Here is a 20,756-nt window from a genome sequence, read left to right as displayed (position 1 = left end):
AAAATGAAATGGCCTGGGGAACGGAATCACACAATTTTTTAGAAAATGTTAACACTAAATGGGAAATGGGATAAATAATTTTGGAAACTCAAATCAAGATCAAAGCTTTCCTCTTTCTGATGCTGCTGTTTACTAAGCGCCCATGTCCCAAAAACCCTAGCGCTATGAGCATCTGGCACTCTATGTACGGTTGGGTTGCTGCTGCTTCTCTCTCTCAGCCAAGTGCTAAATGACAAGATATGAAAGAGTCACTTTTCTCAGTTACATATCATACAATGTTGGGAAATTATTATTTAAAAAAAAAAAGACAAGTGGGGTGGGATTACAGGGTAAAATTATGGTGCACAGCTGCATCCGACCATTAAATTTAGTCTATAATTATCATTATAGTTAGATCTAATAGCTAAATACAGTTATAATATGGTACCACAATTGCACCATAACTGAACCCAGAATTATATTAGCCGTTCAAAAAGTGACCCTATTTTTCTTTTTTATTTTGTCTTGGACATTATTTTTTTGTGCTGCATCCAATATACTTTTCTCACTTTTTAAAACCTCTTCCATTCCATTTCTATTAATGTTTTGTCGAATGAAAGCTTTAAAACACTTGCGGTGCTCATAAATTAAAATGGATTATAATTAGAATGAAGAATAATAATTAAAATAAGTTATTTACTTAAGTTATAAAAAATTAAATTAACATAAGTTGTATTTTAATTAATATATTTCTTTTATTTTATAATTAAAATGAATTATTCTAAGTTATCAACATATCTCTAATTAAAATTATATATTTTATTAATAAAACAAATAAATAAAAATTTAAAGTAAATACATGCATGTTTATTATAGTAAGGAAATTATTATTGGCATAATCTATATTTGCTCTATTATAAATAATACTACAACACTTTGAGAGTGTATCAATCGTCCACCCTAAATTGACAAAAATTATCTCTCGACCACTAAACCGTTAGCTGCGGAATTATAGTGAATTGATGATTTTACTCTTGAAACTTAAATTAAAGTAAAGGAAAATTATCACTTGTATACTCTTAAGTTATCACTTGTATATCCTTAAGTTATCACTTGTAGTAACCCTTAAATTCTCTTATTATTACTTGTATACCCTTAAATTATCACTTGTATTATATGAAAAAACCAAATCACCCCTTTGACACCATCATATTTAAACAGCAACTAACGGTTTAGTGGACGACATATACATTTTGTCAATTTAGTATAGACGATTGATACACACTCAAAAAATTATGGTATTTTTTATAACAGAATAAACTAAGGGTATATGAATGATAATTTTCTATTATAATATTGATGGTACTACTATAATTTTTAGAATAAACCAGTTATTATTCTTACAATTATTATTTACACAACTATCATAACTAATTATTATTATTATTATTATTATTATTATTTAAATAAGATAAAAAAATATTTAATTTCTTAAAGTAAAAGTATCAATTTATTCTCTACTTTTATTTTTTAATTTCATTCTCACTTCTCTGATGGAAATAATTTTTTTATTCTTTATTCTCAAATTTATGAATTCCACTCAAAATTAATTTCACATTCTTAATATATTTAACAAGTAGACATAATCAATCATTTCAATTTTTCAATCTGAGAAACTAAAGCAAACCTAAAACTTATTAATTTCGACAGATCAATATGTATCAAAAAGGCGAAGAGATAAATTGACTTTTAAAATGGGTGGTGCAGACAAACAGAGAGTAGTTAATGGTGGCATATGAACCGTACGCATAAGCTATCCAAAAAAAAAATAAAAAGGAAAAAGAAAAGAAAAAAAGCAGCATTGAGTAGGGCAGCCCTCTCTGAGCAGAGCAGACACAGCTACGCAGCAGCAGCGGCAGCTGCACATACACATATTATCATCACCTGTATACATACACACATACATACATACATACATACATACATGCATATAAATGCTAAAGCAAAGCCAGCACTGGCATCATATCCACAGTGTTCAACAAAGATCCTCCTTTATTACACGAATTGACTAAAGCAAGCCAAAGATTTTCAGCTTGATGTGAGATCTTTCCCACGCGCTTTTGTCAAAAAAATAACTATAGGAAGAAAAAATGAAAGACATTGTCATTTTCATGTCAATAATTTTGACCATTAAGCTGCGCTAAATTAGCGACAAGGCAGAGCCAGAGAAGAAAATTCTATACTTGTAGTTTAATTGATGATATCAAATATTGAAAACATATAAAGGACAAAAATAAGGCGAGTTACGTGCACATTGCTTTATAAGAAAAAATAAAAACTAATCTAAAACGCGGTGCCTTCGGCGGCAGAAGTTGACAATATTCAAATGAATGCTCTGCTCAGGTTCGGATGGTTCATTCTCCGACTTATACAAATATGACAAATTCAAAATCCCTAATTCTCGCCCGTCCACAGGATTCTGATACGCTTCCTTTCTCATGTTAAACACATACACCCCAAATCAAAATAAATGAATCAACACTCTCCCCTTGACTCTGGAGTGAACCCAAAAAAAAAAACAAAAAAAAAAGTTTGTTCTCATTGACCATGTCTATCAAGAATCAAGATAGCCATGCTCTCAACTACGAAATGGCCCAAATTCAAGGGCAGCCTGAATTCACTCAGTTTAGTGAACTTGGGCCTCCTCGACAGTTTGACTTTGGGCCACAAATGTTAACAGTTGGAATTATTGTTTTTTCTGTTTCCCAGAGAGGAAAGTTTGAAGTAGTGACAAGAGAACAAACTCTGTAATCAAACTACTCGTCATGCGAGGCTTGACCGGTCTATAAACAAACAAGTAGATTATTAGACAGACAGCATCATTGTATTTGCAATTTGCATCTAAAATTATAATCAGTTCTGTGAAATTACACCAAATTTTGTTGACAACACCACAATCCTATAATAATATCCTAATCAATCTGATTGATACATAAACCAACCAAAAGCAGTGCATATCTCATCAGTGACACGGGTAAAACTATCAGCAGGAAGTTGCTAGAGAAAGCGGCCATGGCTCAATTTGCCAACACTGAGATGGCACCATTATCAACAGCTATGCATTGTCTTTTGATCTTATTTTGACTTCCATTTAACCACTTCTCACCTAAAGCTGCCCATCTTATAATATATTCACGGCATTGGCACCAACTTTTGGGGTTCCCACTTCCCAGTCTTTCTCTACGGGTCAACTTTCTAGCGACTATTTTTTTTTTTTTTTATCCCAATTGGAAGGCTAATACTATGTTATATGAATGTAACTTATAACTCTTTCACATAAATAGTGAATAGTGTGGGCTCACTTACTATTTATATGAAAGGATTATAAGTTACATGCACGTAACTTAGGGAATCAATGAACCAATTGAAATGCATTCTTGGGGGTTAATTTCTGGGCATTTAATATTTTAATCTTCATCAAGTTTTCCTTTTCCCCTGATTGCCTTACTTTGTTTGAGGATGAAAGAAGGCGCAGGACAGGAGCTACTTCGCTTGCAAAGTTGAGCCACTAAAAGTTGTCTGCCAAAAGCATCACATCCTTTTAAAGGCATCAGAATTCAGATATCATAACTTGTAATAATGGCAGCGGACTCGTTCTAGTTTTAATCCCCGCTTTTTATTCGTGCCTAACCTGACGTGATGTTACACCCACCGTTGAATAGTAGAAGAAGACAACTGAATTTGGTTTAGTTTATTAATTAAACAATTGAAAATCAAGTCCCGAATCTTACTTACACTAATATTTAATATCACGTAATACAATTTAATTTCCTGAATCTCAACTGTCCTGCGCCAGTACTGTTTATTTTGTCAACTTAGCATAAGATTTAAGGAAACATGCGGTGTAATTGTGGTACCGTATCACAGTTGTATTCAACCGTTAAATATCAATAAATCCTATTAATTCAAGTGCATCCACCGGCTGGATGCAGGTGATCCTAAGATTTAAAGTAATAAGCAAAGGGTGTGTCATATTTTGCAGCTCTATTGTCACATTCAGCCGAACGCTGAAGTCCATAATTGCTGTTTCCGGGGACCAGAAACTAGGGAGACAGAAGATTGTTGAAAATAGCATTTTAGACATGTCTCTCATTCCATGGGAAAAAAAAAAAAAAAAAGAACAACCCCTTATTCATAAGTTTCTTACCGTTAAACAATTTTCCCTAAAAAGTCAGCACAACTGATAATATCATTTCGACCCCTCTCTTTTAAGTGTATCTTTTTAAAATATAAAAATATATAACTACAAGTTCTTAGGTAATAAATTTAAGGTGCACAAATTTTTTCTTTTTTAAAATAAAATTTTATTATATTTGACAGTATTTAATTTAATTTTATCCACTCTTATAGACTCATGTTAAAATAAAATTTCCGACGATATTATGTGTAAAAATATATTATGAAAAATTATTTATGTAATATGAACTAAATAGAGAAAATGTAAAACAGTAAGGATCCATGTGAATTATCAAATCCTAAAGAAAACTAGTTTCTTGCTTTCAGCATTAAAAATATTAATGAGAAAAATAAAGAAGAAAGAAACACAACGGAAAAGTTGAGGAAGTGACAGCCGTATTTAGCGACTACCATTCCTTGCTTACAAGACAGCCAAAGCACATCGCAAAGACAAAGTAGTAGTAGTAGTAGTAAAACTCAAGGCGTCGCAATTGCATCAACCAAATCTTTGTAATAACCTTAGCCTAGACCACAAGAAAGCTCAAGCCTCAAGCTCTGCATTTTTGCAAATTGGCATGCTCGGAAAAGAAATGGACGAGTCTTGTTCATTAATCACAACAACACCAGCGGCAAAGCCCCCACAAATCTCCGAAATGTTTCAGAAATTCGCTATCGCTTTCAAGGCCAAAACTTTCGAATTCTTTGCCGACGAAGACGATCACGATCACGATCCCTCCGACTCCGAGGGCTTTACTCTCCTCGACTCCGCCGAGGATTTCATCACCGACCAGAAAGTCGTCGTCATCAAGCCTGACCGGCCGCACGATGTTCCCCAACAGTCGCCGAGTTTAATTCCAAAGTCTTCGCTGACAGAGACCCAGGCCACCGAATTTGAGCCTAGTTGTAATCTTTCTTCAAAATCAACGGTAACAAACCGTTTGGTGAACACCCAGTTGGCGAATACGTTGATTTCTTCGATTTTTGCTACGTTTTCGTCGTTTGAAGCATCGTATCTTCAGTTACAAACAGCGCATGTTCCGTTTGTTGAAGAAAATATAAAGGCGGCTGATAGAGCTCTGGTTTCGCATCTTCAGAGACTCTCTGATTTCAAGCAATTTTATAAAGATGTTTGCAAGAATCCTGATTTTATTGGTGCTGAGGAAGATTTGGCTATTGGGTCTTGTTTAGAACATCGAGTGCAAGAGAATCAGAGCAAGTTAAGGACTTTAGAAATTGTCTCGAATCGGTTACAAGAAGAAATTGATGCAAAAGATAGCCAAGTTGCTGCTTTGAGGAAGCAATTGGGTGAGATTCATAAGTGTAATTCAAAGCTATCGGGAAAATTATCCAATAATTTGAGTTCATCATTCGATGTTCTCTTGACTGTTAGGGTTTTTGATTCTCTGTTACATGATGTTTGTAGAGCAGCACATAAGTTTACTAAGATTTTGATTGATTTGATGAAAAAAGCTGGGTGGGATTTGGATTTGGCAGCAAATTCTGTTTATCGTGATATTAATTATGCTAAGAAAGGGCATAATCAATATGCACTTCTCTCATATGTTTGTTTAGGGATGTTTCGAGGCTTTGATTTAGAAGGGTTTGGTTTGGTTGAAAATGAAGTGGCGTGTAATGGGCATGATATGGATTCTAGTAAAGCTAGTAGTTCCATGAAGATATTACTTGAGCTTGCATCGAGTAATCCTTTGGAGATGATAAGTAGGAACCGCAACTGTGAATTTTCAAGATTTTGTGAAAGGAAGTATCAAGAGCTTATCCACCCAACAATGGAAATGTCTATTTTTAGTAATTTGGATCGAAATGAAGTGGTTCTGAATTCGTGGAGATCCCTCAGTGTGTTCTATGAGTCATTTGTTAACATGGCTGGTTCAATATGGATGCTTCATAAGCTGGGCTTTTCATTTGATCCTCAGGTTGATATTTTTCAAGTTGAAAGAGGGGTTGATTTTTCTATGGTGTACATGGAAGATGTTACAAGGAGTAAGTTGGTAGGAAAAACTAGGGCAAAGGTTGGGTTCACAGTGGTTCCAGGTTTTAAAGTTGGGAGGACAGTGATTCAGTCTCAGGTTTATTTATGTGGCTTGAAGTGTACAGAGTAAATGTTCATGATTTTTGACTTTGTTGAAATTTAGAAATTATGTAATTGCTCCAATATGAAAATCAGGAAAAAGGAAAGATGTTACATTTGAATCTTGGCTCTACAATCTGTAAAGGGCGGGGATTCCTGGGAAACCATAGTGCAGAAGAATCCAAAGGATTCAAGCTGGAACTGTAGTGTATATTGTGATTTACTGAGCTAAATAATGAATACTAAGTGAATGCTAGCACCTTTGTCACTCAGGGAACTGGTACTGACTGTAAATCCTTGGCTGGGCTGTGAATTACTTTTCTCGTCTGTAAGGGCTCTCATGTTGAATCCCATTTAGAAATACTGTAAAGCTGTTTTACTTCTTTACTTCTGTTGTTATTTGTTTGCTAGTTGACATAAGAGATACTTCACCAAACTGTGTATCCATATTAGGTGTTCTGATATATAAAAGTTCGACTTTGAAGTGAAGATTGTTCTGTGTGTAAATATATGTTTCTAAGTTGTTTCTTGAAACTTATTTGATTATCCAAACAAGTATGGCTAGATTGTGTTTATCATTTTATGAAATACCTTCTATGTAGTATTTTTTGGTTGAACACAGAGACCTCTGCATTGAAGTGATTGAATGTTGAATCTATCGATCTGCAGTTTGTTTGTGTGGTTTATATTTTCTAATACTGAGGTAATTGTATTTGCTTGGTTAGCTTTGTTTGTAGTATTATCCTGGTTTGCTTCTGCAGTGCTGAATGATTTTCCTTTTGCTCTACTTAACTTTCTCTTTGTCGTCATAACATTATAAAATTAAGAAATGCTGGCTGCAAGATTTAATGATCGTATTTTAACATGGAATGGCAATGGAGAGTAACACTACTCTCTGCAGAAGTGTTAAACACAATACAAGTTTTAAGTAGGAAGTTAGCAGTCCAGATACAAGTCAAAAAACATCATTTTTAAGTAGGAAGTTAGCAGTCCAGATACAAGTCAAAGAACATCATTTGGTGCTTTGATTTGCTTATGATAGCACTCGATGGTTGCTTTGAGCCAAAGGGAGGTTCTTCCCATCACTGTGACCGTGAGCTGTCCTTGTGGCTGCTTGGCTGTGCGCCTTCTGCCTTCTAATTGTTTAATTCTGGAGATTATCAGATTCCATTTTTCATTTCCTTTACATATATGTATATTGTATGATTGGTTGTGCTCAAATGACACGAATTTGTTCCATTGTTTGCACTTTATCTGCATTGAGATAAGAGTTTTCTATTACCAGTGTCGGCGAACATTTGTTTTAGTCCATATTTTACTACTCAGTATCTTTGACTTAAAAAATATCAGAGTCGGTGCGTTGTTATTTCTAAGCCATGCATCCTGAAATTGGGTTGAACTCGTAAAATCTAATAGATTGAGGTAGCGTTTATTTTTTGGAGTGAAGTGTAAATCTTGAGGAGTGGGAATTTTAAGATTGAGAGTGTAGAGTGAGAGCGAGAGTAGGTTGTTTATTTACACTTGAATGTAAGTATGGAATGGAAATTAAAATCTAATTTATGTGTTTACTTTATCTTTGATTAGGAGTAAATAGTTTCAAATTATCATTTTATCCTTATTTAATTAATTGTAGTTTTTAATTACAAAGTTAATAAAAAATATATTTAATGAATAAACATTTATTTTATTATATTTGAAAATTTATAATAATATTAATATTTTTAATTATGTACATCACAATTTTTTATTAATTTTAATTATATAAATTAAATATTATTGATAAGAGCACTATAAATGAAACATTTTTACTATTAACATAGTGCGAAATTAATATTTTCTTAGAATAAACTATTTATTATTATTAATTATTAATATTAAATAAATATAATACTATTATTTTTAAATAAATATAATACTATTATTTTTAAATAAATATAATAATATTATATTTTCAAATAAAGATAGTATAAGGTAATATTATTAATTCTCTATTAATATAATAATATTATTTTTAAGTAATTTAAACTTAGAATCAAACCAAATTATTATTTAGTTAAATGTAATAATATTATTTAAATAAATATAATATTTTTTAAATATAACAGTAATTTGTTTGACAACTCAAGAAAAGGAGTTTTTCAATAGTTTTATGACGCTTCAAATCAATGCTCGATCAAATCGATCGTTAATCATACGTGCTTCGTTTTTGTTATGTGAATGAGCTTTCATGTTTCTTGCATCGAAGCTACGTGGACTTGGGCTTTTGGGCAGTACAGTACTGGGTGACGTACAAGGACTGAAGGACTCCATCATGAAGAGACCCCCATGTCCAAACAAAATCTGACATGCCAATAAAGCCCATTTATTACTTTCGTACTTTTTCCCCGTTTTCTGAATGATGAACCCCAATGTAGAGGCAATAAAATGGAAAGAGCATATATATGCAGTTATAAATAGAAGCACGGGGAGAACATGAGACCTTAAAATTTACAATTTTGTGGCCGAATTAATATAACGTACGAAGCCGAATAGTTGAGACTCAGAGGCAGTGAGTAGGGATCACTGGGGACGGTGATGGCGAACTCCATCGTTTAACTTTAGTCAACAAATACCAACATGATATACATGCATTTGATTAAGTGTAGTATCTCCGATGTATTCTAAAATCTCTCGCTTTAATCAATTCCCACCATATTTCGCAGACGCTCCATTCCTTTCACCAACAATGGACAGCATCCCTTTTTGGATTCAACCTCGTCCTCGGGTGATCCATGTGAAGTTAGTTCACATATATATCTACATTTTAACTATCCCATGTTTTTCTCATACAAAGCACTACTCAATTTCTAAAGTTTGTATTCATAAGTTAATGCACTCTGAAAATATAGTTGGCAAAACATGAGCTTATATTATTCATAACAAGCCCAAGTGCTTCAAAAGTCTGTTCAAGTTTGGACGGGTCGGGCTTGAGCTAGATTTGAGTTTTTTATTAAATATAAAATAATTTTTTAATAAAGTAAAACAAAATATTTAAATTAAAAAATAATTATCCAATACATAATATAATAATAGTTCAATACACAAAATATTAGTAACGCAACATAATAAATCACAAATACTAATATAAAAATATTAATTTAATATATTGAGTTTATTTCTTTTTTATTTATAAATTAAAAAGTCATTTTTTCCTAAAATCTTTTCCAAGCCCAATTTTTGCGGCTTTGGATGTTTTTGTACATATCCAGGCCCGATCTTTTGTGGGCCGGGCTTCAAGCCCGAGAACCTAGGGCCAACCGAATAAGCTTGGGTAGGCTTGATTTTTTTGCCAACCCTACCCTGAATAACGAAGATAATTACATCTACATTGCTTCATCTTTAAGGTGCATTAATTTTTAGATTTTATCAAAGATAACTATCGTGGTTGTGGTTATCCATTTTAGTATTTTATCGATGAGTGGAACAATTCTATATTTTTTTTAAAAAAATTTAATATTACATAAGAAGAGAAATGATAGACATTTGAATATTTAATTCCAAATTTCATCCAATATAAAAGCACATTCATCGCGTGGTAGATATTTTTCACAAGTTCCTAATAAATAAATTATATTATCTTATCACCTACTCGATAAATGCCACCATATTATTTGGGAAGAAAATGTAGGATTAAATTTTAATATATCTAGCACTGTTCTTACAAAAAATAACTAAAAAAATTACTCTTTAGTATAATTTAATGTAATAACATAAAATAACATACACCAAAATACGCAATGTATAGTTTCTTCTTCTTGGAAAAAAAAAATACTTGTCCCACCAGCTCAGTTGAGCTAGTGATACAGCCCAGCCCCAGTGGTCCCCTGTGGGACCAATTGATATATTAACACTAGTTTAAGTAAGTCCTCTTTGCAACCTACTGCTAGTTCCATAGTAGGGCTTGCCATATAGTAGAATACAATTGGGCTATCTCGCCATCTCGGTGCTGAGGTGACGGGATAGTTCCACACAAGTCATCCTTTTTCTTCTTCAAATTTAACATATAATAAAGGGAGATTATTAATTTCTCCTCTATCGAAATCAATATATATCACACATTCTTTATTGTTTTCATAATATCCAAAAGCCTATTCTCAAAACAAACAAATAAATAAAGGAAAACTGGGGTTAATGAGTCATTTGGCTGATGATTTATCTTAGGAATATAAAATAGATATTTATTATAAGAAAATATTTAAAAAATAAGAAAAAGTACAAGAAAATACATCTTACCATTAATTTTTTAATCATGCGGAAACATATATTCTTATTTTTTATATTTAATTTTTATTTAAATTCTATTTATATGTTTTATTTAATTAAATATAAATAAAAATGTATTTGAAAATAAGAATAAAAATATAAAATTATTGGGGATAAAAGGTTGGGCAGTTCTTGGGCTTCACTTGATGAGCTCGGGGTCTAGCCTAGAACCCAAATTGTATAAAAAAAAATTAAAATATATATTAGTTTAAATAATTATATTTATTTTGCCTATGTATTATATATATTTAAAATTTTAAATATTGAAAATTTATTTTTTCAAGCCCAATTTCTTTAATTAAAATTTAATATTAATTATAAAGTTATAAAATAAATTAAAAAATACATATATAATTTTTTAATCACCTGGGACAATTTGTTTTAGGGGGATTGTCACTTTCCCCCCTACAGTAATCAACATATACCATTTACCTCTCTACTGTTTTTATAATGGCCAAAAACCTCACTGACAGCATACGTTTACAATATAACTCTTATTTTCAACTACTCTTTTATTTACATTTATTATAAATTAAATAAATCACATGAATATAAACTAAATAAAAAAATTAAGTATTAAAGAAATATATGTTTTGATGTGAGTAAAAAAATTAATAATAAAATTTTTTTCTTGTACTTATTTATTTTGTGAAAATTTCTTATAATAAATATTTTGTAATATTTTAAAATTAAATGTCAAAAGTATAGGCAAAATATTTTATTATTTATCTTATAATAAATTTTTATTTGTCATTCAAGTTTTCTTATAATAATTTTTTTATCATTTTATAATAATTTTCTTATATTTTTATTATAAGAAAATTTTCACAAAATAAATACAAGAAAAAAATTTTATTATTAATTTTTTTGCTCATATCAAAATATATATTTCTTATTTTTAATGCTTAATTTTTAATTTAGTTTCTATTCATGTGATTTATTTAATTTATAATAAATATAAATAAAAGATTAGTTGAAAATAAGGGTAATATTGTAAACTTATGCTGTCATGGAGGTTTTTAGCCATTATAAAAACAGCAAGGAGGGAAATGGTATATGTTAATTACTGTAGGGGGGAAAGTGACAATCTCCCTTTGTTTTATCCAAACTTAAAAAGCCCGGATCAGAATCCAGGCTTGGCCATACTCAAATCCAACCCAAATTTTTAACATCGCTACTGTTAGGAGATTATTACCTATCATGAAAACAGTAGAAGATAAGTAGTATATATTAATTTCAATAAAGTGGTGACGACATTCTTGAAGATTAATTGAACTTAACAGATACAAATAAGTCAAGAAGAGAAAAGCATAGGAAAAGTAGCAATTCTAAATAAGAGCCAATAATTAATCGCATCAATGGTGAATAAGAAGAAAATCAATGAAAGGTTAGTTCGCTATTTAATCCTTTCATTTCCTTCTCGTTAAAAAAAAAAAATCCAGATGCATCCATGTTGTAGGGAACATCGACAATTCTGAAACGTAAGTTGGAGATACACACTTTAGTGATTCATTAACCCAGTGATATTTAAAACTGTGATAGACACGAAGTCATATAAACAAAATCCAGATGCATCCATGTTGGAGGGAACATAGACAATTTTGAAACGTAAGTTGGGCACACACTTCTATTAGTGTAATTTAACAATAGACAATTTTAACAAAAATGATTGAAGAATAAGATTATTAATAAATTTAAGTCAATTAACACTTCCATTTAGATGTAATGAAAACTTTCAAGATGAAGAACATACAAAAATATTAGTGTTGGATTCGATTAAGGATTATTTTGGCATGGTAGGAGGTACATAATTAATTTGGACTTTGCTTAAATCCGTATCTTTTTAATGATGATGATAATAATAATAATAATAATAATAATAATAACTATTATAGATTGTACGTAGAGTTATAGTTGATTCGAACCATTTGTCAAATGGACGTGCAATATGAATTTCAATTCCATGCTGGATTTATCTTTTTTTTTTAAAATATAATTAGTGGTTATTAGATAAGAATATAAAATTAATTAAATATTAACCATACATTACTATACATACATGTTTAACTTAAGATTATGAAGAGTTGAGCACAGATGAGCTCAGAACTAGATTCAAATACATGTCATATGATTGAGAAATTTAAGTTGTGGATTTCCAAACTCATACTTAATTATTAATTAGTAATGAAGTTTAATAGTTAAAATATATAATATTAGAGCATTTCCAAAAAAACTCTTCAAATAAGATTCTACTTCTTATTTGAAAAGCCATATCAATATTAAACACTCCAAAAGACACGTTAATTTAGATTCTTCAAATAAGATTTGTTTCTCACTCTTCAATATTGTCAAGTGAATTTCTCCCTCTTCTATTAATATTTTATTATTATTTATTGAAAAGATAAAACTGCAATAATTATTATTTATGTTTCTTTTAAAAAATCTAATAACAATTCAATTTGATAGTGGAAAAGATTTGATTAAAATAATATTAATTTATTCTTATTTGGTGAGTCTTTTGGAGTGAATTATATTTTTTTATACATTTATTTACCACATCAGTAAACAAATTGAAATTTAAATAGTAAAATTTAAAAATCCTTTTAGAGATGCTCTTATAGATATAGATGGCGTGTCACACTGTCACCTATGATTGATTGTCCAGTGTAAGATGATGAGTAACAAATGAAACGTCACGTCATTAAAAATTTTATATTCCAATTATGGACTTGACTAGCTTACAGAATCTGTAAGCTACAGAGAGCAGCATCAGCCGTTGGATGTGGTTGGATGTGGAGTGAGAAACTAAACAATAGACAATCGGATGGTGGGATGACGGGAGATGTTTGTTACAGAACCTGTACCATAGACAGATCCTCCAATTATGTATAACTAACTAACTATAGGATTGCTCGTCAAAGATACTTATAATTCCACCTAAGCTCCGACATTTTCATCAGGGAAAAAAAAATGCTTGTTATGTAAGTTGACCAAAGCAAAATAATTTTCCAATAGGCCTATAGACATTAACGTCCTCAATTTTTCAGAACCTTTTGGGACAAAGAGCTCGAGCAGCTTCTGATGATAACTCACCAGATATCACTTGCTATACGACCGCAATACGAACAAATACAACGTTTACGAAACTTTGACTCGAGCGACAGAGCGAGCCATCTCATTATCAGTTTATCTCATCAGATGTGTGTGTATGATTGACTAACAAGCAAAATGATAAGAAACTAATAACTCCTACAATATGTTAAAAGGGAACAAAAGAATATCCAAGAAGACAGAAAAGGATCATAGTAAAAACTAGGACACGATTAATGGAATAGAAGTCTTCATTTCAGATAGTTAATTCCCGGGGAGAGAGATTAGTTGTTATCTAATTGAGCTAATTGACAGCAAACATTCCTGATGATACTATAAAATTTTCTCCCAGGCAGATGGCCAAGCCCCAAAATTCTTATCAGTCTCCTAGGAAGAAACACTAAAATGACATTCCTAATAACAGGTAATTATACAGAAAACATAAAAGAAGAAGACATAAACTACAACCAAACCCCAGCAATATTAATATTAATTATCACTTCTTCTCAGTAAGGAGTGACACCAACATTTGCAGCAGGAGCAAAGAAACCATCCTTTATCATCGCGTCCTCTCCCTCCTAAATTCGGAACAAAATAAACATCTCAGAATTAAAACACCCAGAAATCGCTTCTTTAAAGAAATTAAATTATGAGTGCAATGTGACAAAACGACACACGCGCGCGCACACACAGTGTTTATGATTTATAGATTTGATTAAGTACCTGCTGCTGGCGCACGCTAGTTTTCTTCACGGGCTGATCAGATGGCATAAGTCCGAAATGGATGTGAGGGAAGTGGGCCCACTGAAAGAACAAAATAGCTTAATTTAGACATAATTTTATAACAAACCATCTTAATTTTTTTTAAAAAAAAAATTTGGAAGTTAAAGAAGAATAAAACCCTCGCTAGAAACTCGAATAAGATCAATGTGTTGGACCAATGGACTTTAGAAATTAATTTTTCTTGGGTCTCACATTTTTGGCAGCGGCACTAAAGGCCTCTCTGTGGCTTATATCAGGATTTCCAGCTTTGATGCGTTGGATCTCGTCCCTGCGACATGTATGATTTGTTATTTGTTATTTGTTAATGTCAATATCAATCAATATCATCTTCATGCTTCATGTATATGCATATTCAAGAGGTATTATTAAGCAGATGAACACTTACTTGATGAAGCGGTTGTAGGCAGATGGGACTCTCTGTCTCTTTTCTGGAGCTGCACATTTGTAACACAAAGCCCACACAGACACAAGCAGACAGACACTTTAAAATCACTTCGCTGACTTTTGAAACATTTAATTTGTTGTTTCGGTTTTACTTTAATGTCTCTCACTCTATCATCACTTCTTCATCATTATCATCATCCTCAGTGTATATATATGTATGATGCATCTTACATGGGTTCATTATTCATTTTTGAACTATTCATGATCTGTAACACAGTCATTAATTACTATGCATCGTGTTTCAAGTTAAAGTTCGTCTTCAAAGCTGCAGTGACCTAACTAAAGCAGCAGATCTGAACAGGGCTTTATGTGGTACTATATGGATCTGGAAGGAAATGAAGAAGAAAGTCTAGGCATGAACTAATGCCCTAGATATTGTTACCACATGAAGAAATTAACCACAAACACCGTTGAGAAACAAAGACTTAAAATCGTCAATTTAACTTTTTCAAATTTCTTTCTTTATAAGCTAAAAGCCTATTGGAAAATTCGAAAGGCTACTTTGCAAGTGCTTTGTCAAATTTCACTTCTCTGAAAAAATAAATAAATAAAAATAGGGTTATCATGAAATGAAAGGTCATATATAGACCTAGAATTTATGAATATAGGTTGTGCTGTGATGCTTGCACTTGTTAGTATTCACCGACCATATGAAATTAATGTAACTAAAATAATGCAAAAGAAATGAAGCGTGTGTGTGTATTTCTTAATTCTCACGTCTGTTAACAACAGGAGACTTAGGGATCTCTTGATGATCAACTACTCGAACAGGCATAACAGATTGATCAGCTGGATTTGGCGGATTGATCATCAGCATATTAGCTGGCACATTTCGGATCTCCTCCTGTTATATCCATCATCCCCAGTACCCAATAGAAACGAATTAGATTCAAATGAAATAGTAAGTCACATGTTATAACAAGTACAACATTAATTGGAAATTCTTATTATTTCTTATGTACCAGAAGATTCTGAGGAGTGAAGAAAGGATGACCCAGATGAAGCTGATTAGCTGCAGGAAGCAGCAGGCCGCGCATGTTCACAGACAAAAGATTGGTGCAATGGCCGCAGCGAACCGTCACAGTCTTGAACAAACTAGTGCAAGGAACACTCACCTGAACCACATTTTTACAAAATAATTAAACAGCCATTCAAAGAACTAGAAAAAGAAAAGAATTTATTGATATATGAAGGAAGAACTTGTGGGTGGGGGAAAGGGGACGGGGGGTCAGAGACCGAGAAAATGAAATGATAAGGTACCGCGAGGACAGTGTCGCAAAAGGTGCAGTGGACGTAACAGAGCTGCTCGGAGGAAGAGAGATGGTCCGGTGACAAAGCAGCAGGTGTTGAGGATGACATCCTGTTTCTTTGATTATCCTGATTCTTTAATTTTTTTAGTTTTGATTTGATTGATTGATGGACTGACTGATCAGTGGACTGATGGGATGATAAAATCCCAACTTGTTCTGATCTTCTTGATTGTTAAGTACTATAGATATAAAGAAGAGGAAGAAGAAATAGAGAAAGAGAGAGAGAGAGAGAGAGAGACCACTAATATAGTACCGGAAGAACACATTAAAGAATTTTTTTTTCTCTTTAATATATTATATATATATATGGACAGTAACTTTCTTCTCTTTATAGAAAACTATGAGTCAAATCCGTATTTAAAAGTTTGATCATGACTCATGAGTTGAAGCTCATGCACATGTTAATTTTTAACTGATCTTTTATCTTGTGGAAGAGTTTGAGTTAAATATAAAAATCTATGAGATTAATTTATACTCAAAATTAGTTTAAAAGCTCATATTTGGCTCAGACTGGTATAATTAACAATCTTTAGTACAAGAAGTTGAGCAAATTTCGATCTACTAACAATCGTTGTTTGAATTTTAACAAACCAATTAAAAAATCTTAATTAGGACAATCCCATCACCAATGAAATTACTCTTGTGTTTTAAATTTTGTTTCTTTCCACCATGATTGGTGCGTTTTAAAATGAATATATATGAGTAAAAGTTTTACTAAGGGAGATTGATACTTTCTCCCAAGATATATATACATTTACCATTTAGGTCCATTCTCATTTGAGATTGATGTTGGAATGTTCAAAGGTGGTCTTGAGAAGGAAAAAATAATTTTAATGTTTGGTAAATTCACCCAATTCTAAAGTAAATTTTGAAAATCAACGAATGAGTAGTTTTTTAAAATCTTAGTGCAAGAATTAGTTTTATCCTTGCTAACTACACATGTATCCTCATATACATTGGATAAACCACAAATTATCTTAATTCAATTAAGAAGTGAAATTATTAAATTTAAAGGGATAATAAGCTTCCAATCAGTAATACCTAACTATATTAAAGTCAATGATAAGCTAAAAGATAAAAAATGAATATTTCAATATATTACAAGACAAAATATATTGTATTAGAGTCTTTTTTTTTTGTCTTTTACCTTGTCCTTGACTTTAGCATTGTTAATCGGAAAATTATGATGATTATGATGATGATGAATAACAAAACAAAGAATAAAACTAATAAAATATAAATATTATCTTTTTTACTCACCAACTATTATATATACACAACTAAAAATATTATATATGTAAGTAATTTTCATTAAATAATATATTTATTTTAGTCATTTATATTCTAGTAGTTTAATAATATCAAACACATATAAATACTTTTAAAACTCACGATATTTTAAAAAATAATATTTATCAAACACTTAACTAGTTTTTTTTACAACTAATTATTTTTACGACAGAACTAATAATAATTATTTTAAAAGTTATAGCACTAACATTTACTCTCATACTTCTTATAATTCCCCATTATCGCACTGATGTTAAAACTTTGACCAATAATAACTGTTTTATAACCGAGATGCGTTTTGTGAAAATTTTTAGATCATCAAAAAACTAGAACAGTAGTGAGGAGAGCGAGGATGCATCTGCCCCGTGTAAAACTTTATCTTACCATCGTCAACTCTTAATGAGAAATAATTATTATGGGAATGAGATTAATGAACATGTGCATGTTAGAAGCTGTTGGTGTAAATAAACTAAACGGGTCACATGCAGTGGAGTAGAGGGGATGGAAAATAAAATGAATGGTAGGAATTGAATGAACAGCAATGGGTGAGAGAGAGCAGAGGCGGCAGAGGTGGGGGAGAGGGAGAGAAAGGGACGTGTGCATGGGAGTGATTAGCTTTGGCTCATTCACCTGTTGTTTTCACAGTAAAAACTTAGCCTCCGATCGATGCCTTTTCTTGGTTCACTACAATTCCATTGTCATTGTTAACCCCTGACCACATCGATCCATCATTTGGCCACCACCATATCAAAATCTTTCTTTGTTGACTTGATCATGTGGTGTGGCGAGATGTGGTTCACTCTAAAACTAAAAGCCCTAAATGCCGGGCACCTACTCTTTGTACATGGAAAATGCTATTTTCCCCGGGTCAAACCCCGAATTGAACCAAAACGACGCCGTTTTTGTTTTTTTTTTTTTTTCTTTCATTCTTTCTAAAACGGCGCCGTTTTAACTGGCCTCAAATTGCTCTCTCTCTTCGTCTCACAACTCCTTTTTCTCTGTTTCTCTTCCCCTTCGTTTCAGCTTGGTTAAGGCAAAATCAACAACAGCCTAAATTGCTCTCTTTCTCTGTCGGTGGTGGTGCCTTCTGTACATTTATCCTGGTACACGTCCCCCAGACCACCACCCCGCTTCCTGTGTTTTTGTTCCAGATCTCTTACAGCCTCCTCTATATTGGTATTATTTTCACCAATATCCTTACCATTAATACCAGGAGAATGATTGAAAAGCTCTTCTGTTCCCCATCATAGAATATCTTCCACTTCCTTTCAGGGCCAGCTTTAGAGTGTTTGGGGCCTTAAGTGAAATTTTTTTAGGAGGCCTCTATTTATTTTGCAATTTCAATACTAAAAGAAATTTACAAAAAAGTTCAAAATTTATTCCATTTTTAATTCTTGAATTTGAAAAATAAAACCTAAAGAAAAAGTTAAGAAGATATCTTTTTATTCCATTAAAACTATTACAAAATAAACAAACAAATAAATAAGAATAATATTATTTTCAAATCGAATATTTAGAATGATAGAACATAAAAAGTTGAGATGATGAATTAATGATCAGATAATAGAAATGGACTTTGTATTTCTATAAATTGATTATTTTTAAATGAACCAATGAATATAATAATTTTCTTTGTACAGAAGAGAGGAAGAAATTTTTTCATTTACTAATTTTTGAGATTACAAAGTTTTTAATACAAAGTAAAAGAAATACTAAAAGTCAAAGATCCTAATATTAGATAATTAATTTTTTAGAGGAAATTGAAAAGATAAATAATTTAATTTTTTTTGGAAAGACTAATAATGAATGAATTAATGGTTAAATAATATTATTAGTTATATCTCTTTAACATTAATGTTATCAAATATAGATTTTTCATAAAAAATAATTCTTAACTGTAGGATAATTAATAAATTAGAGAGATGTTAATAAGCTTTTTGATTTCCTAAAATACGTAATTTAAAAAAAAGAATTATTAGAAAAAAAAATCAAAAAATGAGGCCTTCACATAATATAAGGTTTTAGGCGACTGCTTTGTTCGCCTATGCCTAAAGACACCCTTACTTCCTTTTGAGATCCAAGTAAAGTTGCAGGGGCTGTGTTGAGCTTGAGATATGAGCTAAAAGGCTGGCCAACTACCTCCTACTGACTCAAATTTTTGGAGTGTTTATGTCTTTATTATTAAAATTATCTCATCATAGGAGCGGCTAGTTAAGAAATTTAGAAAGAAATGAACGGGTAACTTGTGGGTCAGTGGTCGCATAATTTTATTTTGCCCCCATAGAAATCAAATGCATATAACTACTTCGGCTCTGATACTATGTCAGAATTTTCTAAAATACATTTGTCTGAGTGTTAAATATTAACTTGTTTCGTGGTGGAACTCATTACAATTACGAAGATTATGATAAATTTGGAAAACACAATTGCAAGGACATGATGTTTGGTAATTGTGAAAGTCATGCAGTTTCCTATTTGTGAAATTGATGCCAAAGTTTTTTGTCCATCTCTTCCAGTTCTCGAGTTCTTTTTTGCAAGCTGCAAGATGCGCTCCTCAACACTGGCACGGACAACAAGCCTATATACTAAAAGTCTATTTGATTGTCCAATTCGATGTGCCCGATTCATGGCTTGAATATCAGCATGTGAAAAAATAAGAACTCTAAAAAAATAAGAGAGAACGAAGAGAAAGAGAGCAATTTGCCTTAACCAAGAAGAAAACAAGGGCTAAAACGACGTCGTTTTAGTTTGAATAAAAGAAAAAAAAAGAAGAGATTGAAACGACGTCTGTTATTATTTTTGGGGTTTGATCCGGGATTTGACCCGGGATAAATAGTAGAACTCTTTGTACATTTTATTATAGATTTAGTGCCCTACTCAGCTCCCGAACTTCCAATCCTAGGTTGACACCTCAGCGATTTGGGTTCATTTGTCTTTTCATTGATACGCTAGATACACCCACTACAATCATCGCGATACCGTGATAGTATATATATGTGAAGGCCGGTAAATTTTGTGTAATTTGACTTTTTTCTTCTTTCTTTCTGTCTTTGTTTCCCTTTTTTTTCACCAAAAAAAGAAAGTCTTGTACAAGTTATTTATTTTTGAGTGCCTTTCAGCTCGTAAAACCACTTTAATTGAATGATACAAGAAATATGATCAAGGTTCAAGCCCATCTAATAATCGTATTTATTATTATTATTATTATTTACAACTATTTTACACCTGGATGG

At 31.8% G+C, this 20,756-nt stretch overlaps 2 protein-coding genes across 2 annotated transcripts; one reads left to right on the top strand and one right to left on the bottom strand.

Moving 5' to 3' along the window:
* Nucleotides 1-4,556: 4,556 nt before the first annotated feature.
* On the top strand, nucleotides 4,557-6,793 carry LOC102614210 (protein GRAVITROPIC IN THE LIGHT 1). The gene has a single exon (XM_006490814.4). It carries the CDS (start codon nucleotides 4,791-4,793, stop codon nucleotides 6,333-6,335), a length of 1,545 nt encoding a protein of 514 aa, XP_006490877.2. The 5' UTR covers nucleotides 4,557-4,790; the 3' UTR covers nucleotides 6,336-6,793.
* A 7,136-nt stretch (nucleotides 6,794-13,929) lies between these two features.
* LOC102614498 (axial regulator YABBY 1) lies at nucleotides 13,930-16,502 on the bottom strand. The gene is made up of 7 exons (XM_006490815.4): nucleotides 16,184-16,502; nucleotides 15,886-16,038; nucleotides 15,641-15,767; nucleotides 14,865-14,913; nucleotides 14,672-14,747; nucleotides 14,420-14,500; nucleotides 13,930-14,274 (listed from the first exon to the last, which is right to left on the bottom strand). Exons 1-7 carry the CDS (start codon nucleotides 16,280-16,282, stop codon nucleotides 14,203-14,205), a joined length of 657 nt encoding a protein of 218 aa, XP_006490878.1. The 5' UTR covers nucleotides 16,283-16,502; the 3' UTR covers nucleotides 13,930-14,202.
* Nucleotides 16,503-20,756: the final 4,254 nt, after the last annotated feature.

This window comes from Citrus sinensis, chromosome 3 (genome assembly GCF_022201045.2).
Source record: "Citrus sinensis cultivar Valencia sweet orange chromosome 3, DVS_A1.0, whole genome shotgun sequence".
Lineage (NCBI taxonomy): Eukaryota > Viridiplantae > Streptophyta > Magnoliopsida > Sapindales > Rutaceae > Citrus > Citrus sinensis.
The sequence above is the reverse complement of the archived record's forward strand: the minus strand, read 5'-3'. Positions and strand labels throughout refer to the sequence as shown.